General features: G+C 50.7%; 1 protein-coding gene across 1 annotated transcript; it reads right to left on the bottom strand.

The window, feature by feature from the left end:
• Positions 1 to 2,717: 2,717 nt before the first annotated feature.
• On the bottom strand, positions 2,718 to 10,146 carry RPN1 (ribophorin I). Its single transcript, XM_058812852.1, has 10 exons — positions 9,863 to 10,146; positions 9,218 to 9,282; positions 7,711 to 8,017; positions 7,251 to 7,460; positions 6,096 to 6,288; positions 5,689 to 5,788; positions 5,281 to 5,419; positions 4,990 to 5,109; positions 4,308 to 4,553; positions 2,718 to 3,293 (listed from the first exon to the last, which is right to left on the bottom strand). Exons 1-10 carry the CDS (start codon positions 10,088 to 10,090, stop codon positions 3,111 to 3,113), a joined length of 1,791 nt encoding a protein of 596 aa, XP_058668835.1. The 5' UTR covers positions 10,091 to 10,146; the 3' UTR covers positions 2,718 to 3,110.
• Positions 10,147 to 10,449: the final 303 nt, after the last annotated feature.

The following is a 10,449-nucleotide window of genomic DNA, read 5'->3' as shown; positions in this document are numbered from 1 at the left end:
GCAGTGCCTGCATCCCTGCCCAGTGTTGGCTGTGATGCTTTGGGAACCTGCTGGCTCCAGTTCTCACACCTGCCAAGCCTGGAAGAAATAAAGGATATCCTTGCAAAGCAGCAGCTGGAGTTCAGGGAGACCCCAAAACCAGCCAAAAGTGGTGCCAGCAAGGCCAGCACTGGCCAGGGACCTGCTGGAGCGGCCCAGGTGGCAGAAGCCAGCATGGTGACAGTGGCTGGAGGACCAAAGCAAGCCCCACCTGAGCCACATGGATGAGAGACTGAGCTCCCTGACAGCTCCATTTGGGCTGCCCTGCAGTGGCTCCTTCCTGTCCTCAGTGTGCACCTTGGATCACACATCTGGCAAGGAGCATTACCTGGGCACATCATAGAGTCTGGGCAGGGAGATAATTTGAAAACTTTCTTGGATGTATTTACAGTTTGTAAACCCCAGCCATGGGAGGGAGATTTTGAAGCAAGATCCCTCAGAGCTGATGAGGAGACAGCAGATAAACAGGTGCTAACCTTCCTGACCCAATAATCCTCATTCTTTGCCCCACCCCGTGGACTGGAATCTTTAAATTTGGCAGAGACAAACAGCCAGAGCCCTAATTGGCCCATTTGCTACATCAGGTGTTGCTGCTCTGCCTCTCCCCTGGCTCCTGCAGATCCTAAGTTCCTGGTAGGTGCTGTGCTTTTTCCTTTTTTTCTCATTTATTCACAGTAGTAAATTTGCAGGAATCTAGCAATGGCTCAGGTTTCTAGGTCACTCTGGTGCTGTGTGTTTGTTTAAAGGTTCCCTGGTGTATGTGCTGCTGCAGGAGGCAGCACTGGGGCAGAAAGGGCTCAAGGGAGCACAGTGTGGGAGGCACATCCCCCCAGGGAGGGCAACAGAAAGGAGCTGTGTGGAGAGCACTGAGGCATCACTGCTGCACAGGCTGCTTTATTCTCAGCCTCAGGAACTGGGGCAGCTCTCTTTGGGGACCTTTCCAGCTCTCCTTTCTAGCTGGGGCTGCCTGCATCCATCCTATTTTTAGCTGCTGCCTTTGCAGATGTGGTTTCCATCAACAAGCAGTATCTGAAGCTGCCCAGTAGCTTTGTGGGCTGAGGTGTATGCTGATTGATCAGATTCCCTTGAGGTAGAAAGGCACAGGCACTGTCAACCCCACAGAGCTTTCTAACAGGCACCACGAGCTCCAGTGAGGGGTCTGAGTGTGGCTCCAGCCAGGCAGAAGTGGTATCTTCTGAAATGTGGCACTGCTTTTCCTCTACTGGGGGAATGGAGAGTTGAGGGTATCTTTGGGATCACCAGTTTGATCCCTCTTCTCATCCTCTAGACCTGCCTGCTTTGGCTGGGTGCAACAGTCTGGCTTTGGATGCCCTTTGTACTCCCTGAGTATGGTGTGTGCTCTGTCTCGATGGATTAATGACAATTTATTTGATTTTAGCTATTTGCAGCTGGTCAGGCAGGAATCACTGTCTCAGGGTGCTCCACAGCACCTGCACAGGGAACAGATAGGCAGGGATTTAGGCTTGCTCACTCTGCTGCCAGGTGAGGTTTATGGGCAAGGGACAGAGCTGGCACCTGGTGACAATGTGGTGGGTGCCTGGGCTCAGGCCTGCTGCAAAACACTCCTGACTAACAAACCACTTTGGAAGCTGTGGGGTCTAGGGTAGAGGTCTGCATCCTCTGCATGAGAAAAGTATCCCAGGAGAGGATAGAGACAACTTTTATCTCAGATAAAAGGGGCCAGTATGGAGCAGAGTCAAGTCTGTCTGTGACAGAGCTGGGCTGTGTAGGTCCAGGACAGAGGGACTGCAGAGCAGGTGGCCTGGCAAAGGGCTGGAAAGTGTCCTGCTGCATGTGCAGATCCAAGCACAGGCTTGCAGGCAGCACTGAGCCATGGGGGCTGTATTTGCCTCAAGCCAGTGTGCCACACAGGGTGCCAGTGCAGTACTGTGGCAAACCTTCACTCACTGGCAGGGTCTCCTCATGAGCCGCTGCTCCGTGGGGCAGCCACGTGCTTTGCCTGGTCTGCAGGCAGCCTCCAGAGTCTGTACAGAGCCTGCAGGTGCCCAGTGGAGAAGGCTGCACACCCCTTACCACCTCTGCCCTGCACAGACACCCACCCAGGGGCAGCTGCCACCACCTGCAGTTCAGGGCAAACAGAGGGACACACAGCCCCTTCTGCCCTTCTGTTTTTTCTGTATAAGGATCTCTAACCACTTTGATGTAAACAACTATGCCAGTAAAAGGCAGTAGGGAGAACGATACTGCTGTCCCTGCAGCCATGTCTGGAGTATTCAACAGTGAACTGGGGCAAAGGTGTACAGGAAAAAATCTTAAGAGACTGATATTAGCAGGGGATTGCATTCACCTCCCAAGGTATCAAAGTGTGAGTAAGGACCTACATGGGCAGCACAGGTGAGGCAGGGACTTGTGTCACGTGCAGCACACAGGAAGATGATGGCAGGACAGGTTCTGTTGTTTTCTCACGGTGAAGGTGCATGCACATCCCTGGGGAACAAGAGCTTGGCCCTCTCCCCTGTCTGGGTCAGGGCTGTGTGAGGTGGCAGAGCTCTGACTTCAAGGTACACAGGAGGCAGGAGTGGTCAGGGCTGAACTCTGTTCCACAGGGAACTGCACTCCTGGCCATGGGCAGGATGGGGCCACCCAGCCCCTCCACCTCCCCCCAGCCCAACACAACACAGACACAAGGCAGTGACTGTTTTATTTCAAAGGAGAACAAAGGTATCTTTTATTATTCTTTCCAGAGCTGAGAGATTCAGCTTTGCCATAAGTGTGTCTGTGCTCAGACTGGCTCCTTGTGTGCATTTACTCAGAGCACATCTATACAGGGCAAACCAAAAGCAGATGTTTCATAACTTGGCTGAGTCTCACCTCTGGTAAAGAAATCCCATTACCCAGCCAAACACGCTGGCTTGGTTCCTTGCACAGCACGTGCTGCCAAGCAGACACCTCTATAGAAAAATCTAAAATCAAAATGCACTTTCAGACATTCCACATCAACTTTCCCCCTCATTTTGCTGGGAGTGAGTTTTGGCTCCAAGTGTATCACCCTCACTTCCCTTCACACCTCTGCAGCTGCTGAAGCAGAGTTAGAGTGCATCGAGGATGTTGTCGATTTTGGAGACCAGGTCCTGGCGCTTGTTGGAGTGCATCTTCTCGTTCTCGATGTACGTGTCCTTCTTCAGCTTGCCTGCCACCAGCCGCTCCGCCTCCACCGACGACTTCAGCACCAGCTCCTTCACCTGCCCATCCAGCTTCTGAATCTCACTCACCTGGCAGGGGGACAAACCCAGGCAGTGTTAGAGGAGACAGAACAGAACAAAAAAATCCCTACAGTGAAGCTGGAATAGAAGAGATGGCAGATGATAGCACTGACTTCATCTTCTGCTAAGTAGAAACATCTCCAATCCCTGAATGCTGCTTCCCTAGCCAGCACATTAAGAGGAATATCCCAGAATGGGTAACTAAGGAGTGCAGATAAAAGGGCCTCCAAGGACCCAGGAGCCATAGTGGCAAGAGACTGTGAGAGTATTTAATGATGGATTTTAAAGGCTTCAAGCTAAATCACAGCTCTGACAGCTGAAAGCTGTGTCCCTACAGTTAATGTTCATGGTGTGTGATGGGAAATCTGCAATGACAGAGCTACTCTTTGAGTTAAATAACAGATTAACCAAGGTGGCTATTAGCTAAATGAATCTTAGAGACCAAAGTGTCCCTCACTTGGGGTTAAGTGGCTGTTTCAGGTAAGTGTTAAAATACATTGAAGGGAAGGACAGTGGGTGTGTGTTCATTGTGCTGTGGCTTTCAACATGGTAGAGCAAAACACCCCCAGAGGAGCCTCACATTACCAAAATTCTGTCAGCATCAAATGTAAATGTGCAAGAAAATAAGAGATGAGAGAGATTTTGGGTTGACTGGTGTGAGTAGTAGAGTCAGAACTGTTAATTTGTTGATAGTTTCCATTTTTTGCTTATGTGTCACTGCCAGGACCTCAATGAGAAGTATCAGGATTGTGTTACAAAAGCATTAACCTGTACAAATGCAGCTGGTTCAAGGACTGCTTAAGAAACAGCACAAGCAGCTGTTTACTAGCAACGCTTACATGGCTGCATAACTGAGATTACTGCAAAAATAACAGTTTTCATACACCCTTGCAGAGATCAAGCCATTTTCAGATGGAAAAACCCAGCCTAGACTGGCTGCAGAAACCCACAATTAAAACTCCTGCAGAATACTTGACAGAGCCAAGCACAGGAGAGCTTATAAAATAAATTTTCATGTCTTACTTTATCACATAAGTCAGAGCCTTCTGTCTTCAGTTTAGACTGCAGAGAGGCTATTTCACTTGTCAGGGCCTTGTGCTCCATCTCCAAAGACTTTTTGCCACTGTTGAGGGTGGAGATGTCCCGTGACTGCTTGTATTTATTCACTGCTTCATCGAAGTGGCGGTACAGCCCCAGCCTCTTGTTCACCAGAGTGAGCACCTGCTCTGTGATGCAGGCAACCTTCATCCTGGCCTCAGCAGCTGGATCCTGCAAGAGGACAGGGGGAAGATCAAAGCAGTCATATCTCTGACCTGCATCAAGCCATGCCGGCAATCTGCCACAGGACTGTTATAAAAACTGTTCCCTCTACAATTAAGTCAACTGACAGTAATTAAGTGAATGGTGCAAGTGCTGATTAGGGGAAGCACCTTTCAGCACTCAGTCCAGCCCAACAAATAGTTTAACTGTGAAAACACTGCAGAGATCCCTTCTTCTCTGGGGGATTCCTTTTTATGCAGCAAGCAAAACTCTAGTTAGCTTTATGACACCAGATCATCCCTACAGGATGCTCAGGTTGAACAAAAACTATCGGTAAAACATTGGAATGGCAGGAACATTCAGTGAGAATTACTGGTATGAAAAATCATCATTCAACAGCTGAGAAATCTGCTTATATTCTCACAGGGCTCTTCATCATACAGACCTTGGTGATGGAGAAATCCAGCCTGACATAGACAATCACAGTGAAGAACAAGATGTAAAAGGCTCCAACTACCAAGAGAGGCTCTTGCAGCATCAGGATTTTGTTGAAGGTGTAATGAACCTACAAGAGAAGTTCCAAACACTGAGCAGTGCCCCATGTTAATGCAGGGTTTACTCCTCTCCTCAGGCAGCAGCAGAACCACCCAAGCAGTCCAGTCAGTGTTTATTTCTTAGGTGTTTTGACCGAGCTGCTGGATTCAGAGGAGGCACAACTGCTCAGGGCCACACTCACCACGATGTCCTGGATGTGCTGCTCCACCAGGTTGCTCTTGTGTGCCACAATAACAGGACGTCCAAAAGTGTCCAGATATGTGTAGTGAAGTTCATCTGAGGCACGATTGATTTCATAGGGGCTATCCACATGGATATTCCTGTGGGTAAAAGCAGACAGTCCCATATGACTCTATGGTGTTTGACAGTATGTAACCCAAGACTCATCTGGGCAGTTGTGGCCTCTAGCACAAGGTAGTTTATGCAGTTTAAACAATGCTCTACGATGAAGCAAAGCTGTGTTCCAAGATCTCCTCCATATGCAAAGTCATGGTTTTGATTCACTGTCCCCAGGCCATTAAAGCAGACTGGAGAAGTGCCACCAACACAGCACTGTCTGCAGTAACAAGCCAGGAGGAATCACACTTACTTGGCTCCTTCTGGCAAGACAATCTTGACAGTCAGAGAGTCTGTAACTTGCTCATCAAACACATGGTCAACAAACCTCATCTTCAGGGCATACTGATCACCTAAAAGTGCAGAGCAGAGAGTGGTTACAGTTCCTCAGAGAACAAGGGACAGCCTTGAAACTCAGCTCCCACCCAGAGCAGGAGCAGAATTTGCATGGATAATTGTGCAGCAGGGGGCACTAGCTCACTAAGATATATTTTAACCAGATGTCTACAAAAACCTGAAGGAATTTGCATATTCTAGAAAAAATAGCTGGCAACTGCTGTTGCTAAGGTCCTGTGTACCACGGCTTTCAATTCTTTTCTGTACAGCAACTACCTTCAAACACACAGGAGGATGATTTTTATTCCCTTCTGAGCCACCCACCAAGATTGTAGAGGTATTCGTAGCTTGGCAGGTTGTAGCCAATGATGTAATGGGTTTTCCAGCCCCCAAAGAGCGGGAATCGGGGACGGATCTCCATCTCCACAGAGTCATCCAGGACAAGAAGGTGGCTGGTGGAGATGTTCCCAATCTCATCTCTGTAATAGACGTCCTGAGCAGCAGCTGGGAGAATGGTCTGTAGGGAGAGAAGCAGCAGTGAGTGCATCAGAGGGGAGTGACTTCCAGTGAAACTAGCAAAACCAATAAAGGCTGGTAAGCATTGAGAAACTGTGCTCCCACATGAGACATGACAAAATGGCCATTCAGCTGAGTGGTAAAATTGTGCCATTATAAGCAATCCCACAGGTGGCTGCCAGCACTAAAATCACTTGGCGTCCAAATGAATGTGCTTTCTCCAGCTGGGTTTCAAACTCCCCAGGCAGCAAGGGATCATCATGCCCACCAAGACAGCAATTCCCTTTTCACTCCAACTTGCTGCCCTAGCTGACTGGGCTTGCTAGCTTTACACTCAACAAAATGAGATTTCTGTTTGGCTGCACCACCCTAGAGAATTACAACAATCAATCCTGAAGGCTACAAGCAGTGAGAAAGGTTTTGGTTCAGATGAGAATACATAACACTTTTTACACCTGGCTAGCAGAACCACAGCTTTAATTCTTGTTGTGTGCTTTGTGAGCAAGGAATGAATGGGTGAGTTTCCAATTAATACTGCTCAACATGAGGAGGATATGAAGAGAGGCAACTCTGAAAGTAAGGGGGTAGGGACAGAATGAATGGTCCTTGCACGGTGGAAAACCCAAAACAGAGATCTCAATATTAGGAGTAAGGGATTTAGAGGGTCCCTGAGATTGGAGGGGTGGGAGTGTGGAAAAAACACCACATGCTCCTGTATGTGCAGTCTATTGGACCAGCAAATGCAATAGAATGTATGACCTCCTAATGCTGCTTCCAAAAGCTATTCCTATCCAGCACAAACTTTCTCTGAAAATAGTCCAGAGTTTTAATATTCCCTTATTACTCAGGTATAGTTACCAAACAAAAGGCAAAGGACAACTGCAATTTTTTTTGTCCCTCTGAGGACCTAAGAAAAGGGGAAGTCACAGTTATAGAAACACATGACATGTGCAAAATGTCAACCTTAAAAGACTTGACAGAAGAGATCCCACTGTCTGGCTGTCTCTGGTAGTCATATCTGGAGAAAGGCCCTTTCAGCACTGCTCCTGTGTGCTTCAAATCAACCGTCTCTTCAACAGCAATGTTACCCCAGTGAGACACCTCAATGACTCGTGTCATGCTGGTGATGGTCAGGAAGGGACTGTTATTTTCATAGTGCACCTTCAGAGTGTCCTAATGAGGGAAAAAAGATAAACTGTCAGATCTAAAGGAAGTAGCAAGCTCCCCTCACAATGATCCATTCCATGTGCCACAGAGAACCCTCCTTGGCAGATGCACGTTCCTGGCACACAGTTTAACTCACAGCTGACCTGTGATTTCTACACGAAAGCCTCTGCTTCCCACTCTCCAGCCTCTGAGACATATCTTCCACATCTATAAAGTGCTCTCTGCAGAGCCACAACCCTTTTGCAAAGGAATTTACCTGGCTGTATGGAGGGATGTCCTTGAAGGGGCCATATTCAATCGTGTCCTCAGTGCGGGAAGGGTTGCCCAGCTTGGTGTAACTCTCCACGTTCCTGGAGGCCAGCTTGACACGGGTTGTTTGAGATTTGGTGACGTACGGTGAGTAAAAATAGTGATTTCCTTCAAAGACCACAAACTGCTTCTCACTTTGAGTGATGTGGGTGGGATAGGGCTGCAAGACGTGCGTGAAAACCATTTCAACAGAGACACGGACCTTGGCTCCTGGGGCCAAAGGAGAGGGCAGCTTCACCGAGAAGAACTTCCCACTGCAAGGGAGAAGAACAGGTAAGCCATGTGGGATCTCCCTGGAGAGGGCATCAGCTCCACCCACTGCAACATCCCCTGGGAACAGGTGACCACGTATCACGTGTGTAATGTGTGATTTGGGCAGGTATTTCACTTGCTCCTCCAAGACATAGAGATGTCCTGTCCCAGCAGGTGTGATTACTCTACTGGGGAAGCAGCACAGGCTGAACTGTGTCCAGGCACAGCTACAGTCTTTGATTCACAAAAAACCACATAGATCCCTTTTGGGAAGAGGAATGGTGACATACCCCTCCCTAATCCTGAATTTATAAAGCTTCAGTATGAGTTTTTTTCTATTCTTCTCCAGATGACAGGAATGATCTGCATCAAAGGAAGCATGGGCACAAGTACAGAAGACAAATCACAAACATCTTAAGCACCTGCTCCCACAAAGTCTATTCATTCTCAGATTTTTGCCCACAGGATCTGAAATTAAGGAATGGCCAAAATGGGAGCAAGGTTTTGGACTAGGGTTCTACAGAATGGATTGAGACTCCACCAAATCCAAATGTAAGGATTTGGACTGGACAGACCAAGGTGATGGCAGAAGAAAACACGCTTCATGTCATGCCTGGTGGCCCAGGGCAGGATCACATGAGACATCCAGCCATGTCAGAAGCCAAGGTCTACCCTGGCATCTTAACTCCACAGGCACTGTATTCTTCAAACCCAGCTGCACTGTGCTTTTGAGTCACTTTACAGGCACCTCTCAGCTCCCATGGCTCAGAAGACACCTGCCTGCAGCATCTACATAATATTCTGAGCTTGGCAGTACAGAGCCTGATGCAGACAGCAGCATCCTCTCTCCTGGCAGCAGGAAGAGCCTGCACTGGGCCATGATACCCAGCACTCTGTGGTGCTCTACACACTGCCTCAGGGCACTAAACTCTCTGTAGTCAGCACTGCCAACTGAGAGCTCAGAATGGAGGAATGGGTAAGAGCATGACGAAATACTTCTCTCACCTGGTGTCCCAGGGGGCCAGGGCATTACTCAAGGCACTGAGTACAAGAGACTGAGTACAAGAGACTTCTTTCTGAGGAAGAAAACAATCCTGATCTCTGGGTGCTGGAACTGGGGGAGTATCTCTGCTTCACTGTGAGGACAGTTATGAACCCCCCATGCACAACTCTAGGTATTCACCTTAGAGGGTGATACTCACCTTTTGCCCTTAACTTTGGTCTCTTTCACTTCCAAGGCATTCTCCTCCTCTTCCTCACCTTTTACCTGTTCCCAAACAACATATGGGATCAGTGTGCTTTGTGTTCCCATGTTCTCAAGCCATAAGTTGCACAGATGAGAATATTGATCAAATACTTTTGTGATTTCCCTTGTGACTGGGGAGTGAGCAGGCCAGGTGGAACATGGCTTCACCCATCAACGTACACTACAGAACTCTGCACACAGACATGCTATAGAGCACTGCATGTACCACTCTCTGCTGTATGTAGAGTTTATCTAAAGTGACAGTACCTCTGGGGCTAGGACAGAAATATTGTCCTACTGCTGCTCCGACCCTCCTGTGGGTAAGGGCCGTGCCCCCCGTCCCCTGAGGCTGCCAGCCCTGCTCCGTCGGTGCTGGCGGCGACCCCAGCCCAGCCTGTCGGTGTGAATCGCTCCCTCATGGCCTCCAGGCCTGCCACCCCCGCCCTCACCCCCCCGGCACACACCCCCATTCCCGGCCGGCGGCGGGATCCGGGAGCGGCGCTGAGGACGCGGCAGTGCCGACGTGTCCCTCCGGGCGCGGGGCCGGGCAGCGCCCGCGGGCCCCCGGGCGCGGCGCTCGGTGCCCGCTGCCTTCGCTCACCTGCACGCCCAGGTGGGCTAGCCGGGGCTCCAGCCCGGGTTCCAGCGCCAGCAAGAAGGTGGAGGCGGCCGCGCCGCCCGGCGCATTGGCGAGGCTGAGCTCGGCCGAGATCTTGGCCAGGTGCGTGCTGAGGTCCAGCGAGCGCCGCACCTCCTCCAGCACCAGATCGGCGCTGGTGGCGGCGGCCGCCAGGCAGAGGAGCAGCAGGCGGCACGGCAGCCCCGCCATGGCCGGCACACCGCGCGGGGAGGGCACAAGATGGCGACGCCCGCTCTGTACGGGCACGGCACAAGATGGCGGCGCCCGGTGGGGGAGGAGGCGCGCGATGGCGGCGCCCACCGGCGCTGGAGGCCCGGCCCCGTCCTCCCCGCCTTCCGCGGCGCTGCGGTGAAAAGCTGGGCGGACTCTGCTGGACTCCTGGGGGTGGGTTCGGCTTCGCGCAGTTCCGGCGCTTCCCGGCGGCCCGGCCCTATCGGCGAGCTCGGCTGTTCCCGCTGGGCGCTGGGTCCCTGCCCGTGCTGAGCTCCCGGGTCTGGGCAGGCTGCGGGACCGGTCAGGCGGTGCTTGTTTGGCCATGCTGAGATTTC

The sequence above is a fragment of the Ammospiza caudacuta genome, chromosome 12 (assembly GCF_027887145.1).
Source record: "Ammospiza caudacuta isolate bAmmCau1 chromosome 12, bAmmCau1.pri, whole genome shotgun sequence".
In the NCBI taxonomy this organism is placed as follows: domain Eukaryota; kingdom Metazoa; phylum Chordata; class Aves; order Passeriformes; family Passerellidae; genus Ammospiza; species Ammospiza caudacuta.
The sequence above is the reverse complement of the archived record's forward strand: the minus strand, read 5'-3'. Positions and strand labels throughout refer to the sequence as shown.